The 24,004-nt window shown below is 51.3% G+C and overlaps 1 protein-coding gene across 1 annotated transcript in view; it reads left to right on the top strand.

Moving 5' to 3' along the window:
- Positions 1-24,004, top strand: part of LOC133118058 (probable JmjC domain-containing histone demethylation protein 2C) — a 59,122-nt gene that overhangs the window by 30,550 nt on the left and 4,568 nt on the right. The window contains exons 4-21 of the mRNA XM_061227721.1: positions 7,071-7,176; positions 7,322-7,446; positions 7,665-7,808; positions 8,500-8,590; positions 9,609-10,915; positions 11,974-12,143; positions 12,571-14,912; positions 15,721-15,922; positions 17,116-17,330; positions 17,901-18,053; positions 19,473-19,562; positions 20,148-20,263; positions 20,663-20,840; positions 21,201-21,421; positions 21,785-22,069; positions 22,725-22,893; positions 23,019-23,106; positions 23,456-23,586. Of these exons, the coding sequence (XP_061083705.1) occupies positions 7,071-7,176; positions 7,322-7,446; positions 7,665-7,808; positions 8,500-8,590; positions 9,609-10,915; positions 11,974-12,143; positions 12,571-14,912; positions 15,721-15,922; positions 17,116-17,330; positions 17,901-18,053; positions 19,473-19,562; positions 20,148-20,263; positions 20,663-20,840; positions 21,201-21,421; positions 21,785-22,069; positions 22,725-22,893; positions 23,019-23,106; positions 23,456-23,586 (6,133 nt within the window). The remainder of the gene's footprint in view (positions 1-7,070; positions 7,177-7,321; positions 7,447-7,664; positions 7,809-8,499; positions 8,591-9,608; positions 10,916-11,973; positions 12,144-12,570; positions 14,913-15,720; positions 15,923-17,115; positions 17,331-17,900; positions 18,054-19,472; positions 19,563-20,147; positions 20,264-20,662; positions 20,841-21,200; positions 21,422-21,784; positions 22,070-22,724; positions 22,894-23,018; positions 23,107-23,455; positions 23,587-24,004) is intronic.

Here is a 24,004-nt window from a genome sequence, read left to right as displayed (position 1 = left end):
GTCAGATCCCTGGTGTAGCCACTATAAGATCCGCACAGCCGTTGGGACTGCTGTGTGTGTGTGGGTGTGTGTGTTTGAGTGTGTGAACTGAAGTCGTTTTGGATAAAAGTGTCAGCCAAATGACATGTAGTGTAATGTAATAAACAGTGACACAATTGTTTTGGCACCGTACTCTGGCACATTGGATTTTAAATAAAATTATGAATATGAGGTTACAGTGCAGATTGTTTGGCTTAATTTGAAGGTATTTACATCCATATTGGTGATCTGTGTATGAAGTACAGCCCTTTTTATTCATAGTCCCCTCATCCTCCCTCTGATGAAGGTCGTGAATAAATGCATGTGAAATTTGCGATGAGAAAATGTGCGGATGAATAGAATTTTTTGTTTCGCCTCCAGCACTTTTTCAGAACTTTTCCAAGTGCTGTAGTTCTGTTTTTCTAGGGAATGTATAAAAGAAGTAATTGGACATTTGGCTTGTCAGCAGTTTCTTGGCTCAGCTGTTTCTTGGCCAGAGTGTGCCTTTGGATCATTACTTAATGCACAAGAAAGCTAACAAAGGGTCTAGAGTGTATTCTGGGCGTGGAATTTTCATTTCGAGTCTTGTTGTTTTCTCTGAACACGAGGACCGCTTTTCAGCTGTCAGAACAGATCAAGTTTCAAAGATGGGAATGTAATTTTCATATACCAAATTGTTCAACTGATATGGAGAATTGCCTCCACATGTATTTGTAACTTATTTTGAAATTGCAAATATGATAACACATCGCAGAGGACATGAATACAGACATGCATACAGTGCTCTCATTGTTAAGCAGGAGTGGAGTTCTTCCCACCGACATCATCTGGACCTGTCTAATGAAGCAGAGTGTGTTAGTGCTGTTTTAGGGGTGTGTTTGCCTGTGTGTTTGGGGGTGTGTTTGAGTGTGTTTTGGGTGTGAGTGGTGTGTGTGTGTGTAGGGTGTGTGACGTGTGGGGTGTGTGTTGCATGTGTGTGGCTTGTGTGTGGGACATGTAGTGTGTGTGGGACATGTGGTGTGTGTGCGTGGGACATGTGTGTGTGTGTGTGGGACATGTGTGTGTGTGTGTGGGACATGTGGTGTGTGTTTGGGACATGTGGTGTGTGTGTATGGGACATGTGTGGTGTGTGTGTGTGGGACATGTGTGTGTGTGTGTGGGACATGTGTGGTGTGTGTGTGGGACATGTGTGTGTGTGTGTGTGGGACATGTGTGTGTGTGTGGGACATGTGGTGTGTGTGTGTGGGACATGTGTGTGTGTGTGTGGGACATGTGTGGTGTGTCTGTGGGACATGTGTGTGTGTGTGTGTGTGTGGGACATGTGGTGTGTGTGTGTGTGTGGGACATGTGGTGTGTGTGTATGGGACATGTGTGGTGTGTGTGTGTGGGACATGTGTGGTGTGTGTGTGGGACACGTGTGTGTGTGTGTGTGTGTGGGACATGTGTGTCTCTGTACATCTGTGACAGCAGGCCGGGTTACACTGCAGGGGGTGTACTGTGGCTGAGAGATATTTAAGCTGCAGGGGGTGTACTGTGGCTGAGAGATATTTAAGATGCAGGGGGTGTACTGTGGCTGAGAGGTATTTAAGCTGCAGGGGGTGTACTGTAGCTGAGAGATATTTAAGCTGCAGGGGTGTACTGTGGCTGAGAGATATTTAAGCTGCAGGGGGTGTACTGTGGCTGAGAGATATTTAAGCTGCAGGGGGTGTACTGTGGCTGAGAGATATTTAAGCTGCAGGGGGTGTACTGTGGCTGAGAGATATTTAAGCTGCAGGGGGTGTGCTGTGGCTGAGAGATATTTAAGTTGCAGGGGGTGTACTGTAGCTGAGAGATATTTAAGCTGCAGGGGGTGTACTGTGGCTGAGAGATATTTAAGATGCAGGGGGTGTACTGTGGCTGAGAGGTATTTAAGCTGCAGGGGGTGTACTGTAGCTGAGAGATATTTAAGCTGCAGGGGTGTACTGTGGCTGAGAGATATTTAAGCTGCAGGGGGTGTACTGTAGCTGAGAGATATTTAAGCTGCAGGGGGTGTACTGTAGCTGAGAGATATTTAAGCTGCAGGGGGGTACTGTATCTGAGAGATATTTAAGCTGCAGGGGGTGTACTGTGGCTGAGAGATATTTAAGCTGCAGGGGGTGTACTGTGGCTGAGAGATATTTAAGCTGCAGGGGGTGTACTGTGGCTGAGAGATATTTAAGCTGCAGGGGGTGTACTGTGGCTGAGAGATATTTAAGCTGCAGGGGGTGTACTGTGGCTGAGAGATATTTAAGCTGCAGGGGGTGTACTGTCGCTGAGAGATATTTAAGTTGCAGGGGTGTACTGTAGCTGAGAGATATTTAAGCTGCAGGGGGTGTACTGTGGCTGAGATATTTAAGATGCAGGGGGTGTACTGTGGCTGAGAGGTATTTAAGCTGCAGGGGGTGTACTGTAGCTGAGAGATATTTAAGCTGCAGGGGTGTACTGTGGCTGAGAGATATTTAAGCTGCAGGGGGTGAACTGTAGCTGAGAGATATTTAAGCTGCAGGGGGTGTACTGTAGCTGAGAGATATTTAAGATGCAGGGGGTGTACTGTGGCTGAGAGATATTTAAGCTGCAGGGGGTGTACTGTGGCTGAGAGATATTTAAGCTGCAGGGGGTGTACTGTGGCTGAGAGATATTTAAGTTGCAGGGGGTGTACTGTGGCTGAGAGATATTTAAGCTGCAGGGGGTGTACTGTGGCTGAGAGATATTTAAGCTGCAGGGGGTGTACTGTGGCTGAGAGATATTTAAGCTGCAGGGGGTGTACTGTAGCTGAGAGATATTTAAGCTGCAGGGGGTGTACTGTGGCTGAGAGATATTTAAGCTGCAGGGGGTGTACTGTAGCTGAGAGATATTTAAGCTGCAGGGGGTGTACTGTTGCTGAGAGATATTTAAGCTGCAGGGGGTGTACTGTTGCTGAGAGATATTTAAGCTGCAGGGGGTGTACTGTATCTGAGAGATATTTAAGCTGCAGGGGCTGTACTGTGGCTGAGAGATATTTAAGCTGCAGGGGGTGTACTGTAGCTGAGAGGTATTTAAACTGCAGGGGGTGTACTGTGGCTGAGAGATATTTAAGCTGCAGGGGGTGTACTGTGGCTGAGAGATATTTAATCTGCAGGGGGTGTACTGTAGCTGAGAGATATTTAAGCTGCAGGGGGTGTACTGTAGCTGAGAGATATTTAAGCTGCAGGGGGTGTACTGTGGCTGAGAGATATTTAAGCTGCAGGGGGTGTACTGTAGCTGAGAGATATTTAAGCTGCAGGGGGGTACTGTATCTGAGAGATATTTAAGCTGCAGGGGGTGTACTATGGCTGAGAGATATTTAAGCTGCAGGGGGTGTACTGTGGCTGAGAGATATTTAAGCTGCAGGGGGTGTACTGTGGCTGAGAGATATTTAAGCTGCAGGGGGTGTACTGTGGCTGAGAGATATTTAAGCTGCAGGGGGTGAACTGTAGCTGAGAGATATTTAAGCTGCAGGGGGTGTACTGTGGCTGAGATATTTAAGATGCAGGGGGTGTACTGTGGCTGAGAGGTATTTAAGCTGCAGGGGGTGTACTGTAGCTGAGAGATATTTAAGCTGCAGGGGTGTACTGTGGCTGAGAGATATTTAAGCTGCAGGGGGTGTACTGTAGCTGAGAGATATTTAAGCTGCAGGGGGTGTACTGTAGCTGAGAGATATTTAAGATGCAGGGGGTGTACTGTGGCTGAGAGATATTTAAGCTGCAGGGGGTGTACTGTAGCTGAGAGATATTTAAGCTGCAGGGGGTGTACTGTGGCTGAGAGATATTTAAGCTGCAGGGGGTGTACTGTTGCTGAGAGATATTTAAGCTGCAGGGGGTGTACTGTATCTGAGAGATATTTAAGCTGCAGGGGGTGTACTGTGGCTGAGAGATATTTAAGCTGCAGGGGGTGTACTGTGGCTGAGAGATATTTAAGCTGCAGGGGTGTACTGTGGCTGAGGGGTATTTTAGCTGCAGGGGGTGTACTGTGGCTGAGAGATATTTAAGCTGCAAGGGGTGTACTGTGGCTGAGAGATATTTAATCTGCAGGGGGTGTACTGTAGCTGAGAGGTATTTAAGCTGCAGGGGGTGTACTGTGGCTGAGAGATATTTAAGCTGCAGGGGGTGTACTGTAGCTGAGAGATATTTAAGCTGCAGGGGGTGTACTGTGGCTGAGAGATATTTAAGCTGCAGGGGGTGTACTGTAGCTGAGAGATATTTAAGCTGCAGGGGGTGTACTGTTGCTGAGAGATATTTAAGCTGCAGGGGGTGTACTGTATCTGAGAGATATTTAAGCTGCAGGGGGTGTACTGTGGCTGAGAGATATTTAAGCTGCAGGGGGTGTACTGTGGCTGAGAGATATTTAAGCTGCAGGGGTGTACTGTGGCTGAGAGATATTTAAGCTACAGAGGGTGTACTGTAGCTGAGAGATATTTAAGCTGCAGGTGGTGCAGGGGGTGTACTCTAGCTGAGAGATATTTAAGCTGCAGGTGGTGCAGGGGGTGTACTGTAGCTGAGAGGTATTTAAGCTGCAGGGGGTGTACTGTGGCTGAGAGATATTTAAGCTGCAGGGGGTGTACTGTGGCTGAGAGATATTTAAGCTGCAGGGGGTGTACTGTAGCTGAGAGATATTTAAGCTGCAGGGGTGTACTGTGGCTGAGAGATATTTAAGCTGCAGGGGGTGTACTGTGGCTGAGAGATATTTAAGCTGCAGGGGGTGTACTGTGGCTGAGAGGTATTTAAGCTGCAGGTGGTGCAGGGGGTGTACTCTAGCTGAGAGATATTTAAGCTGCAGGTGGTGCAGGGGGTGTACTGTAGCTGAGAGGTATTTAAGCTGCAGGGGGTGTACTGTGGCTGAGAGATATTTAAGCTGCAGGGGGTGTACTGTGGCTGAGAGATATTTAAGCTGCAGGGGGTGTACTGTAGCTGAGAGATATTTAAGCTGCAGGGGTGTACTGTGGCTGAGAGATATTTAAGCTGCAGGGGGTGTACTGTGGCTGAGAGATATTTAAGCTGCAGGGGGTGTACTGTGGCTGAGAGGTATTTAAGCTGCAGGGGGTGTACTGTGGCTGAGAGATATTTAAGCTGCAGGGGGTGTACTGTGGCTGAGAGATATTTAAGCTGCAGGGGGTGTACTGTGGCTGAGAGATATTTAAGCTGCTGGGGGTGTACTGTGGCTGAGAGATATTTAAGCTGCAGGGGGTGTGCTGTGGCTGAGAGATATTTACGTTGCAGGGGGTGTACTGTAGCTGAGAGATATTTAAGCTGCAAGGGGTGTACTGTGGCTGAGAGATATTTAAGATGCAGGGGGTGTACTGTGGCTGAGAGGTATTTAAGCTGCAGGGGGTGTACTGTAGCTGAGAGATATTTAAGCTGCAGGGGTGTACTGTGGCTGAGAGATATTTAAGCTGCAGGGGGTGTACTGTAGCTGAGAGATATTTAAGCTGCAGGGGGTGTACTGTAGCTGAGAGATATTTAAGCTGCAGGGGGTGTACTGTGGCTGAGAGGTATTTAAGCTGCAGGGGGGTACTGTATCTGAGAGATATTTAAGCTGCAGGGGGTGTACTGTGGCTGAGAGATATTTAAGCTGCAGGGGGTGTACTGTGGCTGAGAGATATTTAAGCTGCAGGGGGTGTGCTGTGGCTGAGAGATATTTAAACTGCAGGGGGTGTACTGTGGCTGAGAGATATTTAAGCTGCAGGGGGTGTACTGTGGTGCAGGTGGTGGTGCAGGTGGTGCAGGCGGTGTACTCTAGCTGAGAGATATTTAAGCTGCAGGTGGTGCAGGGGGTGTACTGTAGCTGAGAGGTGTTTAAGCTGCCGCTCAATAAACAAAGCATGCGACACCCTTCTGAGCTAAACTGTGTTCAGAGAGCTGTTCCTCACACAAAGGACAATCTGATTGTTCACCATCTGTCACTGCTGCAGACCTTACCCTCTCAAAACATGTCAACGCAAGCTTATCCTAAAACATTCATGATTATTATTTATATGTAGTTGGCCTACTGCAATAAAGTAATGAAGCATATAAAGAGTATAACGGTTAATAAGTTGTGTTAATAAGGGCCAGTTGGTCAGATGTGAGTGCTTACTGAGTGCTGTAAACACCGAGCGCGTGGGGATCGTTCAGCGCCTCACTGTTATTCTTCATGTTCAGCCCCGGTACGTTGTGTGAGTCACCGTATGATTCACATTCGCTCTGGGCCTCGTGTCTTTATTATGTCTTTTTATTTATACCTCCTTATCTCTTCACTCTGCCACCTCACCACATCCTCCACGGTCGATTCAGGAGAGCGGTGACGGGCTTGTGCTCTCCTCTGACGCGTGGGATATCAGCTGCCGTTTTTTTATACTGCCGCGATTAACAAGTCCGGTTCCCACAGACGTGAGTCAGAGGAGGACGCAAGCGCCCTGTGGGTTCTGAGAGACCAGCGGGGGGCGCTGGAGCACAGTGAAATGCTCTCATCCCAGCTGACTGAAACCATCCCTCCTTGGCGAGGCTTGTGACAACAGGGTTGCCAGCCACGGCCAGTGTCGGTATGGTCCACATTCAGTACCTGGGGCCTGGTGTTGATGTGGTTTAGCTAGTCTGTCCTTTTGGCCTGGTGCTAATGTGGTTTAGCTATTCCATCCTTTGGACCGGGTGTTAATGTGGTTTAGTCAGGGGACCAGGGATTGACATTCCCCTTAAAGCTTTCAACTCCAGTGGTTACCAGAGGATTTGCTGTTTGTTAAGCTTTTGGTGCCAAAAAGCAATTTTCCCCATTGAAGTCAAAGCTATGAATTTTCCCTGGCAGAAGTATAGTGTTTTGGACAGTACTTCTTTTCTTCTCACTGATGTAATTTCACAGCCAGAGAGAAGGTATAATATGTATTTTTATTCCTATTCATCCCTTCAAGCTTCGGTACCCCCTAAGCCCTACTGTCAAACATGGCTGCCTCCATGAACAGGGTTCTTGTGCCATTAAACCGAAACTGTCTTATTGTATCTCCATGGGTTCAACTCATCTGTCCTCTGGATCTGTTTCGCTTGCAGGAGGAGGCTGCCATCTTGAATCCAGTGCTCAGGGACAATCTGCAGCTACACCAGGAGGTGTGTGCCTGGGTGAAAGAGCAGAAAACCCAGGACATTTTTATGAGAGGTACATCTAAATGATTTTCATCACCTTTTTCACTGGACGACCCCTAGATTTATTTAATAGCTTGTTGCTAAATTGGATGTTCAGCTGAGGAAATAAATAGCAGTTAGAATGGTTATATCCACGCCTGTGTCTGCCCCTCCCACAGGCCCCTACTCTCTGAACGGACACAGGGTGCGGGTTTACCGCCAGGACTCTGCCACTCAGTGGTTCTCAGGAATCATCACCCATCACGACCTGGGCAGCCGTGCCATGATCGTGATGAACGACCAGGTAAGGGCTTATACCACGCCCGGGTAAGGGCTTATACACAAACCCTCTTAGCTAACATAGCCTTCTTCCACATCATTCCACATCAATTCTCAGAAAAGGGACATGGTCAATAAGAAACACATTGCTGTGATTTTTTTAGATATTAGCCACTCATATATGTTCTATCTGTGCAGTCTTTATATGTATTTATATTTTTGTCCTTTTCCCTATTTCTGCAGGTACTAGAGCCTCAGAATGTTGACCCTTCTACGGTGCAGATGACATTTTTAGATGATATTGTGCATTCTTTGCTGAAAGGTGAAAAGATTGGCATTGCGTCCAGACGTCGGACTCGCACCAGCCAAAATGGCAGCAGTGTTCCTGTGAGTCACACTCTGACTGTGCTGATTCCTCTCTGACTGTGCTGATTCCTCTCTAACTGTGCTGATTCCTCTCCGATGTTGCTGATTCCTCTCAAACTGTGCTGATTCCTCTCTGATTGTGCTGATTCCTCTCTGACTGTGCTGATTCCTCTCTGACTGTGCTGATTCCTCTCTGACTGTGCTGATTCATCTTTAACTGTGCTGATTCATCTCTGACTGTGCTGATTCCTCTCTGATTTTGCTGATTTCTCTCTGATTGTGCTGATTCCTCTGATTGTGCTGATTCCTCTCTGACTGTGCTGATTCCTCTCTGATTGTGCTGATTCCACTCTGACTGTGCTGATTCCTCTCTGACTGCTGATTCTTCTCTGACTGTGCTGATTCCTGTCTGATTTAGCAGATTTCTCACTGACTGTGCTGATTCCACTCTGACTGTGCTGATTAATCTCTGATTTTGCTGATTCCACTCTGACTTTGCTGACTCATCTCTGATTTTGCTGATTCCTCTCTGACTGTGCTGATTCATCTCTGATTTTGCTGATTCCACTCTGACTTTGCTGACTCATCTCTGATTTTGCTGATTCCTCTCTGACTGTGCTGATTCATCTCTGATTTTGCTGATTTCTCTCTGACTGTGCTGATTCATCTCTGATTTAGCTGGTTTCTCACTGACTGTGCTGTAATGTTGCAGGCTCATCCCACACGTACACAGGCCAGCAGCCCCAGGGCCCTGAGCACCTCTGGCTCCACGCCTCAGGCCCAGCCCTCGCCCGGAGGGAAAGGTGGGTGAGATCGCCGAGCTGGCCCTGAACTCAGCCCTGAACTCTCCATCACTACTGCAAGTTCTCACTGAGATCCTCCTGTTTTGTTATCCGTTTGATAAGCAGAACGGCTCAATGGAGAAGCATCACAGCTGGTTTCAATCCCTCACAAGCGCTAGAAGGGTCAGTCAGTACAGTCATGGCTTGACTTGAGTAGCCCTGTCCTCTACCTCCACCGGTCAGAGGGCAAGAGCAGCCTGAACTAACCTGAACTACCCTGGTGACCTTTAACCTCTCCACTGGACATGGAGACTGAGGGGGTTTGTAGTTCCCCTGCAGTACTGTGAATAAGGTTAATGTTTGTTAAAAACAAACAAAAAACAATACCAGAATTGAAGAACAGTAAAGCACATTGCTTCGGGGTAAGCTGTACTGTACATAGTGTCTGTCCTGTATTTCGTTTGTTGGGTGTGTAGTGAGGGAGAGTGAAATGGGATCACGCAGGCAGGTGAGAGAGCTGTCCCAGAGGAGAGCTGGTGAAACAGGGCTGCTGTCCCAGTTCAGTGGCTCTGTGGATACCGTGGCCCCGAGGGCGGCGGAGGCAGCTGAGCCACGGGCTGAGAATGGGAGCAGGACTGCTTCTCCCACTGCCAAACTGAAGGCGCGGGTGTGGAATCAGCGGGCAAACAGGCATTTTAAGCCATCGCCTACCATAAAACGGTCGCTTTAAGCCGTCGTTGTTTAAAGAGGAGCCTCGTTTATCACCCGAGATAATGCATCGCTTAAAACATGTTTATAGCCTAATACAGGGCGAGGCTGATGTAATGCTTACCTCAGATACACTCAGCATATTCCTGCGGTTCACTGAAAGCCTGAGAGCCCTCATTAACCATCGTCACGACTACAGGAGCCGCATACCTATCAGTCTTCTTTTCTAAAAGGCTTTATTTTTATTTTTATGTGAAATCTTGTTGTCAGGCAGGCTGGGCTCCTGTCCCGGAGAGCTTGGCTGATTTTTATCCTTGTTTAAATTGGCCAGATCCCTCGGCGATTAGAAGTGAAGCCATGGTGAATAAGAGGAGGAAGCCAGAGGAGGACAGGGGCGACGTGAAGCGGAGGAAAGTGGAGGATGGGTGTGGCAGGGCTGAGAGCGGCCAATCAGAGAGCAGGAAAGGCACGGGCGCTTCCGAGCCCCACCCAGAGGGGGAGGAGCTATCCCAGAGTGCCGAGGGGCCGGACGGCGAGGAGCAATCCCAGAGTGCCGAGGGGCTGGAGGAGGAGGAGGCGGCCCCCGGGGAGGGTAAGGAAACTGGGACAGAGACACTCCCGTCTGACGAACCTGCACTGGGAGGGGCGAAGACCCCACCTGCTCCGCAGCACCCAATCGGTGGCAACTCTGAAACACAGGAGCAGGAGTGTGGGGCAGGAATGAAGGGCAGCTCGAAACCGTTATCTGCGGAACATTCCGGAAACGTCGTGCCCAGAACGCGGACGCCGCCGGATGCGCTCGACCCCGCAGAGGGCACCGGCAGACCCCAGGAGGGCTCGGGGGCCGTCTCCGCTCCGCAGCCTTCCCAGGAGGCTGAGCGGCACACCACGGAGACCTGGCCCGCGTCAGACTGCAGGAGCACGGAGCATAAGCCACAGCTGCGGGACTCTCTCTCTGAGGAGACGGCCCCGCCCAGCTCAAGCCAACAGAGTCCTGCGGCCACGCCCTGCGTTCCAAACCCCTCCTTCCCCCAGGAAGTCAGAACACCCTACAAGCAGAGCTCTTCTCCAGACATCCCCAGACCCAGACCCTCTCCAGGACTGGCCTTGTCCAACGATGTGTCCAAACGGGACCCCTCCCCTGGCGAGAAGCAGAGAGGCCGCCGGGCCAATGGCAGCGCGGCCCCGGAGGGGTCAGGGGGCGAGCCGGACGAGCCGCACCCCGTCTTTAAGCCCATCGCTCTGCGAGGCTCCGCCTCCGAGCCCCCCAGCAGCCCGCTCCAGCCCTTCACCGTCTACAGGGACCCCGCCCTCCGCCGGCCGCCGACCGAGCCCGGCCACTACCTCCACCCCCTCCACCCGCTCCACCAGCCCCCGCGCTCCGGCCCCCACCCCGGCCTCCTCCACCACCCCCACCTCCTTCCCAGCCTGCTCCCCGGGCTGGCCCCGCCCTCCATGCTGGGGGCCGTGGGATTGGCTCATCACCCCCACCATCAGCAGCCCCCCGGTCCCGCAGGGCCCTCCTACAACCACCTGGGTCTGTACCCCATCGTCTGGCAGTACCCCGCCCTGGGGCTGCCGGGCGCCAAGTGGGGGCATCCGGAGAGTTCCGTCAGCTCAGAGACCTGTCTGAGGAGGGTATGTCTCTCGCTGCTGTTAATCTGTCTGATATTACCAAAAACATCTCTTTAAATAGTACATTTTTCACTCTCCGAGCACATGAGAGCTTTGGTTTTTGGAAAAACAGCAATCATTTTCTCAGTGCATTGTTTCAGCTTCTCCTGCTTTAGAGTGAATTAACATCAGATACGGGAAAGCTAGTTTTTGTGTTTGTTTGCTTCATTTCCCAAAGTGATTGCTGGTTTGAGGCTTACTTCATACAGACGTGAATGTACTTCACAAGCCTTCTGTGTCTGCTGGTATCTGTCCCCAGTCTCAGGCTCAGTGTCTCCCCCCAGTGGTGGAGTTAATATGTTGCATGTGTAGGTGTCTCTCAGTATGGCTGGTGTGTGTGTCTCTGAGGGCTTATGCCCGGTCGCATAAAACACCTGAAGTGTACTTTCCCCTTAAGGTTTCCCTTAAGCTTCCCTTAAATTTAGGAGTGTTGCAGAATGAACCCTTAAGTGTCAGAGTTAAGGGAAACACTTGAGGTGTTTTATGTACAGTACCTCTGCTGGGTACTGCAAGTGGTGTGTGTGTGTGTGTGTGTGTGTGAGAGAGAGAGCGAGAGGTTAGTGTGTGTGTGTGTGTGTATGTGAAAGAGAGAGGTGTGTGTGTGTAAACGAGAGAGGTATGTGTGTACGAGCGAGAGAGACGCGTGTGTGCCTATGAAAGAGAAAGGTGTGTGTGTGTGTGTGTTTGTGACAGAGAGAGTGTGTTTGTGTGTGTGTGTGTGTGTGTGTGTTTGTGACAGAGAGAGTGTGTTTGTGTGTGTGTGTGCGTGTGTGTGTGTTTGTGACAGAGAGAGTGTGTTTGTGTGTGTGTGTGCGTGTGTGTGTGTTTGTGACAGAGAGAGTGTGTTTGTGTGTGTGTGTGTGTGTGTGTGTGTTTGTGACAGAGAGAGTGTGTTTGTGTGTGTGTGTGTGTGTGTGTGTGTTTGTGACAGAGAGAGTGTGTTTGTGTTTGTTAGAAGAGATTGGTGTGCCCCCCCTCTCCCCTCTGGAGCTGTTGCGTGACCGCTGTGTGTTTGTGTGCAGAACACGGCCAGCCCCTGGCTGCCCCAGCACACCCCTGTCAGCTCCCCCGACACCCTGGGGTTCCTGAGCCACGCCCCCGAGGGCCTGAGGTCACTGAGCCACGCCCCCGCGAGACCCGCCAGCGCTGACCCCCAGCCCCGCTCCAGCCCCTCGCTGTCCAACAGCACGCCGTGAGTCTCCACGACGACGCGACCCCCCGCCCTCTCACTCAGCACTGCGCACGCTTATCATAACTCACACTGCTCAAAGCTTCCAAAGTTCACTTTGGCTCCCGTCTGGTTTTTAATCTCTATTTAGACTGTAAAGATGTGAAAGAGGGGCTGTCCATAACCCAAAACAACACAAAAAATGTCACTGTCCAAATACTTATGGACTGCACTGTAGATACCCGTTACTAACTGAGGGTTGTAGATCAGTTCCATTTCAAGTCAGTCAGTTCAGGAAGTGAATGGAAATTCAACCCAGTGAAAAATCCTCATGGAACATAATGGGCATTTTTCACTGTTTGCTGAATGGACTGAGCTGAAGTGGTGATCGCTCTGCAGCAGTGACTGTCCGTCCCATCGGCTGCGTGTCTGTGCCTTTTCACCGCTCCAGGGAGAAGAGTGGTTTCGGGGAGCCGCCTCGAGCCTTCACCCCGACGCACCCCGCCCCGGACACGGACAGCATGTGGCCCCTGGGGGCCAGAGAGGGCCACCACCAGCGCCACTTCCTGGATCCCCTTCCGGGCCAGCAGAGGGCGCCGCAGGGCCCCGTCGACAGAGCCAGCATGTACAAGGAGGAGAGCCGGCGTATCCTCCAGGAGAGCATCCAGGTCGCTCCTTACACGGCCAAGATTCGGCCCAGTGAGGGAGAGAGAGAGCCTTACCTGGCCCTGCCCCCTCCGACCCCGCCCCTTGCCAAGAGCCACGGCCTTTACAGAGACCTGGACCCCGCCGCTAGTGAGATGTACGGGCTGAAGCCCCACTCTGTGCCCCAGTGTGGGGGCGGGGTCTTCCCCTGCCTGTCCAATGGCGAGGCTCGCCAGGCCTACCCCAGCCCGCCCCCGCCTGCCCCCCTGTTCAGCAGCAGGGCCCAGTCCGACCACCCTTCCCCCGTTACGCGTCCGGTAGAGATGGCGGAGCGGCTCTCCCTGTCCGACCCTCTCCGCTGCATGCCCGCCCTGCACAGGGCTCCGGTCTTTCACCCCCCTCCCCCGCATACCCAGCATGCTCTGGGGCACCCCGAGGGAAGAGCAGCCCGGCTGTCTCCGCCCACGCTCACCCCCGTCCACGCGGTGAGCTCGACTGGGCCGGGGCCGGCGGTGGGGCCGGTGCCGGAGCAGCAGAGGCCCCCCACGCTCATCCCGGAGGTCAGGGGGGCGGGGGGCGGCAGTGGGACACGCAGCACCCCGCCCGAGGGCTGGGGACCCGGGGCCAGCGGAGGCACTAAGCCCCAGTCAGCGGCGGCCTCTGTGATCATGCGGCCCTCCGTCTGTGTGAGGGGCGCGGGGGGCAGTCTGCCTGGGGGAGCCTTGGAGCACACCTCCCTCAGGAACGGCACCCAGGGAGGGGCTGCCTGCCCTCCTGCAGCTCCGCCCAACGGCGTGTGCAATCCCAGCTCTGTGGATCCGCCCTCCACCGCCGCTGATCCAGGCCAATCGGGCGGGACGTCGGCCAGGGAGAAAGCAGAAGGTGCTGCCAGGCCCCAAGAGGCCCTGCCCCCCTCTCCCAGCGCACAGCTGCCCCAGGGTTTGCTGCACCCCGGCCACATCGTCCACCTGAAGAAGCGCAAGGCTGTGCTCGCTGCTGCCCAGCTTCAAATGGCCAACCCTACCCAGAGCAGCGCAAGCGCCCTGCCTCCGCTCCCGCCCCCCATTTCCCATGCCAATGGTGTGACCAGTGCCAGCTCCCTGACCAATGGGAAGCCAACCCCACCCAGCTCCCTCACCAATGGGAAGCCAGCCCCGCCCAGCTCCCTGACCAATGGGAAGCCTGCCCTGCCCAGCTCCCTGACCAATGGGCAGTGGGCCCCACACAACTCCATAATGTATGGGAATCAGGCCCCACCAAACTCCCTGACCAATGGACACCAGGCCTCACCCAGCTCCCTGACCAATGGGCAGCCGGCCCCACCCAGCTGCCTGACGAATGGACAGCTAGCTTCACCCAGCTCCCTGACCTACGGGCAGTGGGCCCCACACAACTCCCTAACGAATGGGAATCTGGCCCCACCAAACTCCCTGACCAATGGGCAGCCGTCCCCGCCCAGCTCCCTGACCAATGACCAGCTGGCCCCACCCAGCCGGCCAAACTACCACAAGCTGAAGAAAGCCTGGCTGACCCGCCACTCGGAGGAGGACAGAAACGGCTCCGCAGCCGGGAAGCCTGAGACCAAGCCCTCCGCCCTCAGCCTGACGGCATCCACGCCGGCCGGTCCAGACTCCTCAGACCAGGAGGTCAGACACGGGCAGGACGTCGGGGAGAAGAAGGTCGGAGAGAATAAGGAGAGCAGGGAGAAGGAGGATGTCAGAGAGAAGAAGGTCGGAGAGAACAAGGAGAGCAGGGAGAAGGAGGATGTCAGAGAGAAGAAGGTCGGAGAGAATAAGGAGAGCAGGGAGAAGGAGGATGTCAGAGAGAAAGCGGAGGTCAGAGATAAGCAGGATAACAGAGAGGTGCCGGACGTCGGAGACGACCCGGTGGCCAGAGAGGAGCAGGGGGAGGGGAAACCTCAAAGAGCCGCCAAGCGGAGCTACAAATCCACCTCGGAGAGCACGGAGGAGTCGGACGGCAGCCAATCAGAGCACAGGGCCAAACGGCTGGCCAAGCCCACCTACAAGAAGAAGCAGAGCGACCTGAGGAAGAGGAGGAGCAACAGGAAGGAAGAAGAGGAGGAGCCCAGAGCGAACGGCGTCTTCCGGAGTGCCAAGGAGAAGAACAGGCTGAAGCTGGCCGGCAGCAGTAAGCACAACTTCACCCTTTCATTCAATGATTACTCTTCACCCTTTCATTCAATGATTACTCTTCACCCTTTCATTCAATGATTACTCTTCACCCTTTCATTCAATGATTACTCTTCACCCTTTCATTCAATGATTACTCTTCACCCTTTCATTTAATAATTACTCTTCACCCTTTCATTCAATGATTACTCTTCACCCTTTCATTCAATGATTACTCTTCACCCTTTCATTCAATGATTACTCTTCACCCTTTCATTCAATGATTACTCTTCACCCTTTCATTCAATGATTACTCTTCACCCTTTCATTCAATGATTACTCTTCACCCTTTCATTTAATAATTACTCTTCACCCTTTCATTCAATGATTACTCTTCACCCTTTCATTCAATGATTACTCTTCACCCTTTCATTTAATAATGACTCTTCACCCTTTCATTTAATAATTACTCTGCAGGGTTTTGTTTAATAATTTCTCTGCAGGGTTTTGTTTAATAATTTCTCTGCAGGGTTTTGTTTCATAATTACTCTGTGAGGTTTATCTCGGTTTTATTTTTAGAAATGTGATAATCAATTACACATGTCATCAGACTGCAGGAAACCTTACTACACGCTTGTCCTGTAGTTTAAAACCACATTTAACTCTCATCACTGCAGCAATATACAGCCAGCTGTCTGAGGTTGTGATTGTATCTGGCCCTGTACTCGGCAGCACACAGTTAGGGTTAATGAAGCCGGGTTTTAATAGGGGATCGTTAGCGTTTACCGTCGCGTTATGGCCCTGACGGGACTGTGCCTGGTCCCCAGACGGGGTCCCGCGCTCCGTGCTGAAGGACTGGCGCAGGGTTCGCAAGCTGAAGCAGACGGGGGAGCCCTTCCTGCAGGACGACTCCTGCTCCCAGGCCACGCCCAGCCTGCAGAAGTGCCGCGAGTGCCGATTGGCCCGCAGCCGGAAAGGGGAGGAGCCCGGCCACTCGCCCGTCTTCTGCAGGTTCTACTACTTCCGACGGTGAGCCACACAAACACGCACACACACACACACAAACACACACACACACTCACACACACACACACACACACACACACTCTCTCACACACACACACACACACACACACTCACACACACACACACACACACACACACACACACACACACTCACACACACACACACACTCACACACACACACACACACACACACACTCACACACACACACTCACACACACACACACACTCACACACACACACTCACACACACACACACACACACACACTCACACACGCACACACACGCACTCACACACACTCACACGCACGCACACACTCGCACACACTCGCACACTCACACGCACGCACACACTCGCACACACTCGCACACACACACACACTCACACACACACACACACTCACACACACACACACACACACACACACACTCACACGCACTCACACACACACACACACACTCACACACACACACACACACACACACTCACACACACACACACACACACACACACTCACACACACACACACACACACACACTCACACACACACACACACACACACACTCTCACACACACACACACACACACACTCACACACACACACACACACACACTCACACACGCACACACACGCACTCACACGCACTCACACGCACACACACGCACACACTCGCACACACACACACACACACTCACACACACACACTCACACACACACACACACACACACACACACTCACACACACACGCTCACACACGCACACACACGCACTCACACGCACTCACACGCACACACACGCACACACTCGCACACACACACACACACACTCACACACACACACTCACACACACACACACACACACACACACACTCACACACACACACTCACACACACACACTCTCACACACACACACACACACACACACACACTCACACACACACACACACACACACTCTCACACACACACACACTCACACACACACACACACACACACTCACACACACACACACACTCACACACACACACACTCACTTAAAAGGAAGCTAAAGCTTATATTCATATTATTCCATTTAGTTATATTTGATTAAATGTTAGATATTGCTTCTGTTGTATTCATGGCCAGGTTGAGTGACATTCTCCCTGAAGGCGAAAGCCCTGTTCTCTAACTGCAGTATCTGTTTCTGCCGAAGGCTCTCATACAGCAAGAATGGAGCGGTGAGAGTGGACGGCTTCTCCTCCCCAGACCAGTACGATGATGAGGCCATCAGCATGTGGGCTCCCGGTGTCTGTGAGCAAAACAAGCTGGATGTGGAGACGGCCAAATACATCCTCAGCTGCATCGGGGACAAATTCTGCCAGATAGCCATGTCTGAAATCACAGCAGCAACGTGCATCAAGAAAAATGGTGAGATATCTAGCACATATGACTCGTATGTACTGCTGATATACTCTCACCAAGCACTTTATTGGAAACATTTTTACTTTAATACATCTACTTATTCATGCGATTATCTAATCAGCCAATTGTGTGGCAGCAGTGCAATGAATACAATCATGGAGCTTCAGTTAATGTTCAGTTAAAGTTACTTTGACATTGGAATGATTGTTGGTTTGACTATCTCAGAAACTGCTGACCTGCTGGGATTTTCACACGCACTAGTCTCTAGAGTTTGCAAAGAATGGTGCAAAAAACGAGAAATTCCAGTGAGCAGCAGTTCTGCAAAAGTTCTTGTTAATGAGAGACGTCAGAGGAGAACGGCTGGACTGGTCAAAGCTGACAGGAAGGTGACAGTAACACAAATATCTACACATTACAACAGTGGTATGCCGAAGAGCATCTCTGAACACACAACACGTCATCACTCTAAGTGGGTAGGCTACAGCAGTAGAAGTCTAAGGCTAATAAATGCCTAATAAAGTGCTCAGTGAGTGCGTGCATTACACAGTGTTCCCCTCGCTCTGCTCTGTCCCTCAGTGTCTCTGGCCTGGAAGAGGGCGGTGCGAGGAGTCAGGGAGATGTGTGACGTCTGTGAGGCCACGCTCTTCAACCTGCACTGGGTGTGCCAGAAGTGCGGCTTCGTGGTGTGCGTGGACTGCTACAGGACGAAGGAGCGGAAGGTCTCTAAAGGTAGGCCAGTGTCACTGAGGACCGTGGGAATGCTGATATTCCTGCTCGCCTGCTTTTGGCTTCAGACCGATCTAAATAAGCGAATATGTTCAGAAAGCCAGTCAACTTGGACTCCCGATTTTTGTTTTTGGATGCAAGTCCTCCAAATGTTTTTGGATAGGACCATCTTTTGAATGACGGTTAATGGGCAGTGTCAGCTGTGAAGTAAACTACTAGCCTCGGGAGGTAGATGAGATGTTCCTTTTTTAGATTTGGATTGTTGCTCCCAATATGCTGCAAGATGACTTTGTCAGGTCCTGTGATCTCCTGTATCGCGTTCGTCGACAGCACGTTGCTGTTCCACTTTTTCGGAACGGTGTCCTGCAATTTTAGCGAACAACTTCAAGTTAGTCTACCGTTAATCCAATAAAAGCTTTCAGTAGGTTCATAGCTAATACCAACATCAGGCGCCAAGCAGTAGGGGGACAGCATGTTTACCGTTTGCTTGCTTTTTAATTCTATGGTTGACACCAGGATTGTTTTCGGGGCTCTTGTTTGGTACTTATATTAAAGATTCACCAGGAAAGCCAGCTGCAAACGTTAGCTGCAGCTGTTCTATGTGTGAGCACTCCTTCATTTCTTCCCCTCCTCTCATCTCTCCTTTCTTCTAAATGCTCTGCTCTGTGCTTGAGTCCAGATCTTCTCTTTACTCCACTGTCTGTCTACAGAACCCTGCTGTCTACAGAGCTTGATTTCTCCAGCTCTTTGGCTCCGATGTGGAGCATAGATCATTCACAGGAGAACTCAAGCACCCTATGTTTTGGGCCAGAACCTCCAGTTCCTTCCATCAACATCCTGTTTTCCTCGTCTTTACCTCTGATGATGTTCGCCAGATGTTCCTTGGCCTTGCTCTGTTTCTTTTTTTCTTTTTTTCTGTTGTCTGGTGATGTTTGACCATGACTTCCTCTGAGTATCGAAACCATCCAAACTTTCTGTGCTTGATTAGGATCTCTATCTTTTCTTGGTTTATTTTTTCCCCTTAAGTTTTCACTTTTGATTGTCTTTTGCCAAAGTATTCCCACAATGGTATGTAGGCACTTGCTGATGAAGGAGTGTCTTGATTGGTTGTTTTTGTTGTTCTCTGCACCATAAAGAAGTGCTGATTTGACATTGGTGTTGAATATGCTTGGAAGAGCACCCTGAGAAGACTACTCAGGTGTAGAACAGACCAGCTGTGAAACATTCATGTTGTTACAGCCAAAAAATAGAATTAAAAAATCCTCCTACACATGTGCTTATTTGCGTTGTGCCATAGCACAGTTATTGGTTTCATATTTTTGTTCCTTATACTGAAATATGTAATTGCGTGTCACAGAAGGCTGTTTGTAATTGAGTGGAGCACATGCTAGCGGAGTGTAAAATGGCTGTTGTGTTTCGCAGAGAAAGACCAGTACCCTTGGCTGAAGTGTGTCAAAGGACAGCCTCATGATCCCAAGCATCTGATGCCCACTCAGATCATTCCTGGAACAGGTAGGGATCGGCACGTCCTATCCCAGAGTGTCCTAGGCCTCACCCAGCACTGTCTGCAGAGTCCTCACTGGCCTTCCAATGCTTTTACTGCACCCCTGAACACACCCGAGATGACAAAGGCATATCTAATATAACTTCAGCCCTTCTGTCACCTGTAAAAAATAAGAGTTATTACTATATTTCATATGACGTAAGTTTTTTTTTTTATCAGTGTCTGAAAAGGTAAAGTATGTCATGTAATTGTATGACCCAGACCTGGTTCAGAAAAGTAACTGTTTTTATTCAAACACCTTCACTTATAGTATGATCTGACATGAAGCATGGCCACTCCAAAACATAAGCTTTACAAGGCAAAACAGGCTTAACAGTTAGCGATGTGAGTAAACAATTTTTTGACAGAGGCTTTGACCGATCTACTGTGTGCCTGTCTCCTGTCCTTCAGAATGAACAGGACACTGACTTTATTATTTATATCTACTTTTCAGCGTGTTAAAAGAGCATAATCCTGTGTGTGTTAAATCGTTCTCACAAGGGACTTGTGAGGACCGACTGGTGTGCTACATGCAGTTGTTTTGTGTCCTGCAGTGTTGGCAGACCTGCTGAACACCATGCACACTCTCAGGGAGAGGTTTGGCATTAGGGCCCACTGTGCCTGCTCTGTGAAGCTCAGCACGATCCCGTCCACCAACGGGGTGTCCCAGGTACTGCCGGATCGAAAGAATTTGGGTTCCTGTCTCAGATGAGGCACTGTTACATGGGGAAGACAAGTCGAACAATACCATTAGATTGTTAGCTTTGTGTTCGAGTCCTCAGGTCCACATGCGTGAGAAGCTTAGTCATCTCTGTGGTGTTGAACAGAGATGACTAAGTCCTGTGGTATTTATGAGGACTGTGTTAAACTTGATGGAGTTTCAGAATAATTCTCAAGTTCTTCACATATTTTCGGTCCCAGATTTTCCAGATCCTCAATTGTAGCTTTTTAGGTTATTGTTTGTTTGTTTGTTTGTTTGTGTCTGTTGTGGGGTGCCATATGACAGGCTGTTGGTAAATGGCACTATACAGGACTAAAGATGGGCTTGTTGGTTGATTGATTGTTATAGGTGTTGCAGAATGTGCTGAACCACAGCAATAAGATGTCCCTGTGCAAGCCCCCCGGGTGCCAGGAGGACCCCTCGCTCAAGGCCGAGTCAGACTGCAAGCCCGCCCCGCCTGAGGCCCAATCCCCCCTGCACTTCCTGGCTGACCTCGCCGAGCAGACCTCCCGCCAGGAGAAGAAAGGTGGGCTTGGAGCTCTTAGACACAGCAAGTGGCAGGACAGCTGTGATGGACCGCTGTGATGGAAAGGCTCATGGACAGGGTTGATAGTTATGTTTGGGCAGGCTCATAGAAAGGGTCGACGGTCCGGTTCATGGACTGCGTTGAGGAACGTGATCGATGGACAGTTGATGCACGTGATCGATGGACAGGGCTGATGGTCAGGTTTTAAGGATTGGTTGTGATGGTCAGGTTTATGGACTGCTGGAGTTTAGGGTGCTGCTGTTTGGTCTCTCAGCGCTAAACGTTGTGTGACTCTGCCCCTGAAAGCATGTGTGACCCTCTGGCAGCTTGTGTGACCCTGTTCACATTCTTCTTCTGCAGAAAATAAGGAGTCAGCGGTGGGGGTGGTGGCGGTGGTGAAAGAGGTGGAGCAGGGCGAGGGGGTGGAGGTGCAGAGCGCTAAGCCCTCCATCCTGGGGCCCAGCAGCACAGAGCAGGGCTCCACCCTCAGAGACCTGCTCACCACCACCGCCGGGAAGCTCCGTCTGGGCAACACCGAGGCCAGCATGGCCTTCTCACCGGTGTACTGCAGTCTAACCCAGGTCAGAGCTGCCTATCTACTGCACCCCACCCCAAATATCCTGCAGCCCCATCCCCGTCTACCTCCCTTCCCCAATCTACTGCTGGGCCGCCCCCTTCTACTGCAGTCTACTGCAACCCCTCCCTGTTCTCCACCCCTGTCTGTTATTCAGCCAGTAGGGGGCAGTCTTCACTTTGGGCCAAATTATCCCCACGCCAAAGTGCAGTGATTCCCACTACACTAACTGCATCCGGCTTCCTAATTACCCACTTCACACCTGGCTTGCTCCACAGTCTGTTGCGTTGTCGTAGATGGAGTGTGTTGGTGATGGTGGAGCCGTCATGCTGTTCACACCTGCGTGTTTCTGAAATGTTTCGCCGCTCAGACCAGTAAAAGCAGCAGGTGCATGCCCAACATCTTGGATGACATCATCGCCTCGGTGGTGGAGAACAGGATCCCGGCCGGCAGGCCCAGCAGGCCCAAACCCAAGCAGGAGGGGGGCGAGGAGGCCAGGGCGGAGCCGAAGAAGCCCGACGCGGAGGACCCCGCGCCCACGGCCCCCTCAGACGCCCCTCACGCCTGGCTCTGTGACAAACGCCTGCTGTGGCTCAGAGACCTTCATCATCCCGGCAACTGCAAGCTCTTCAGGGAGAGCTGGGAGCTGGGCCAGGTCAGAGCGGCGAGACCACCCACTCCGAGCCCCACACTGTCTCCCACTCCAAGCCCCACACCGTCTCCCACTCCAAGCCCCACACTGTCTCCCACTCCAAGCCCCACACTGTCTCCCACTCCAAGCCCCACACTGTCTCCCACTCCAAGCCCCACACCGTCTCCCACTCCAAGCCCCACACTGTCTCCCACTCCAAGCCCCACACTGTCTCCCACTCCAAGCCCCACACTGTCTCCCACTCCAAGCCCCACACTGTCTCCCACTCCAAGCCCCACACTGTCTCCCACTCCAAGCCTCACACTGTCTCCCACTCCAAGCCTCACACTGTCTCCCACTCCAAGCCCCACACTGTCTCCCACTCCAAGCCCCACACTGTCTCCCACTCCAAGCCCCACACTGTCTCCCACTCCAAGCCCCACACTGCCTCCCACTCCAAGCCCCACACTGTTTCCCACTCGAAACCCCACACTTTCTCCTACTCCGAGCAACTCACTCCCACCCACTCTGAGTGACTCACTTGCACTTTTCATTTCCACTTCTGGTACTATCTGAATCATACCTTTGTTTGGTCATAGTTGATATTAGGAAATGGTCTGGAATTCTAAAACCAGATGTAAGTAGTTAAAGCAGACCTTTTGTTCTTCCTCCTCATCAGCCGGTGGTGGTCTCTGGCATCCAGAAGAAGCTAAAAGCCAGTCTGTGGAAGGCCGAATCTTTCAGCCGGGAGTTTGCTGACCACCAGGGAGACCTGGTAAACTGCAGGGACGGGGCGGTGTCCGTGTCCGGCGTTAAGGAATTTTGGGATGGCTTTGAGGACTTGACGAGTAAGTTGCCCGAGTGCATTCGATCCAGCAGATTTGTAAAGTGTTTTCATACAGAACAGCAGTGTATGTGTATCAGTGTAGCAGAGACTGCTGACTCACCTGTGCTGTTTCCTGTGCCCCGCTAGGGTGGCGGGGTAAAGGCAGTGAGGCGCCAGTGTACCGGCTAAAGGACTGGCCTTCAGGGGAGGAGTTCATGGCTCTCATGCCTTCCCGGTAATTCAAAACAGGAGTTCAACTTTGTTTGTCGTTTGCTGGTTAAAGCAGTGTTGTGCTGGAATGTGTCTTGTTAACTTTGTCGTTTGCTGATTAAAGCAGTGTTGTGCTGGAATGTGTCTTGTTAACTTTGTTGTTTGCTGATTAAAGCAGTGTTGTGCTGGAATGTGTCTTGTTAAGTTTGTCGTTTGCTGGTTAAAGCAGTGTTGTGCTGGAATGTGTCTTGTTAAGTTTGTCGTTTGCTGATTAAAGCAGTGTTGTGCTGGAATGTGTCTTGTTAAGTTTGTCGTTTGCTGGTTAAAGCAGTGTTGTGCTGGAATGTACCTTGCTGTGACTCTGCCCAATGCAGGTATGATGACCTGATGACTAACCTCCCCCTGCCGGAGTACTCCACCCAAGAGGGGAGTCTCAACCTGGCATCCTGGCTGCCCCCCTTCTTTGTGCGGCCAGACCTGGGCCCCAGACTGTGCTGTGCTTATGGTAGGAGAGTCGGAGAGAGAGTGTGTGTGTGTGTGTGTGTGTGTGTGTGTGTGTGTGTGTGTGTGTGTGTGTGAGTGTGTGTGTGTGTGTGTGTGTGTGAGTGTCAGTGTGTGAGTGTCAGTGTGTGTGTGTGTGTGTGTGTGTGTGTGTGTGTGTGTGTGTGTGTGTGAGTGTCAGTGTGTGTGTGTGTGTGTGTGTGTGTGTGTGTGTGTGAGTGTGCGTGTGTGTGAGTGTGTGTGTGTGTGAGTGTGCGTGTGTGTGTGAGTGTGTGTGTGTGTGAGCGTGTGTGTGTGTGTGTGTGTGTGCGCGTGTGTGTGAGTGTGTGTGTGCGTGTGTGTGTGTGTGAGAGTGTGAGTGTGCGTGTGTGTGTGAGTGTGTGCGTGTGTGTGAGTGTGAGTGTACATGTGTGTGTGTGTGT

The sequence above is a fragment of the Conger conger genome, chromosome 18, assembly GCF_963514075.1.
Source record: "Conger conger chromosome 18, fConCon1.1, whole genome shotgun sequence".
Classification (NCBI taxonomy): domain Eukaryota; kingdom Metazoa; phylum Chordata; class Actinopteri; order Anguilliformes; family Congridae; genus Conger; species Conger conger.
The sequence above is the reverse complement of the archived record's forward strand: the minus strand, read 5'-3'. Positions and strand labels throughout refer to the sequence as shown.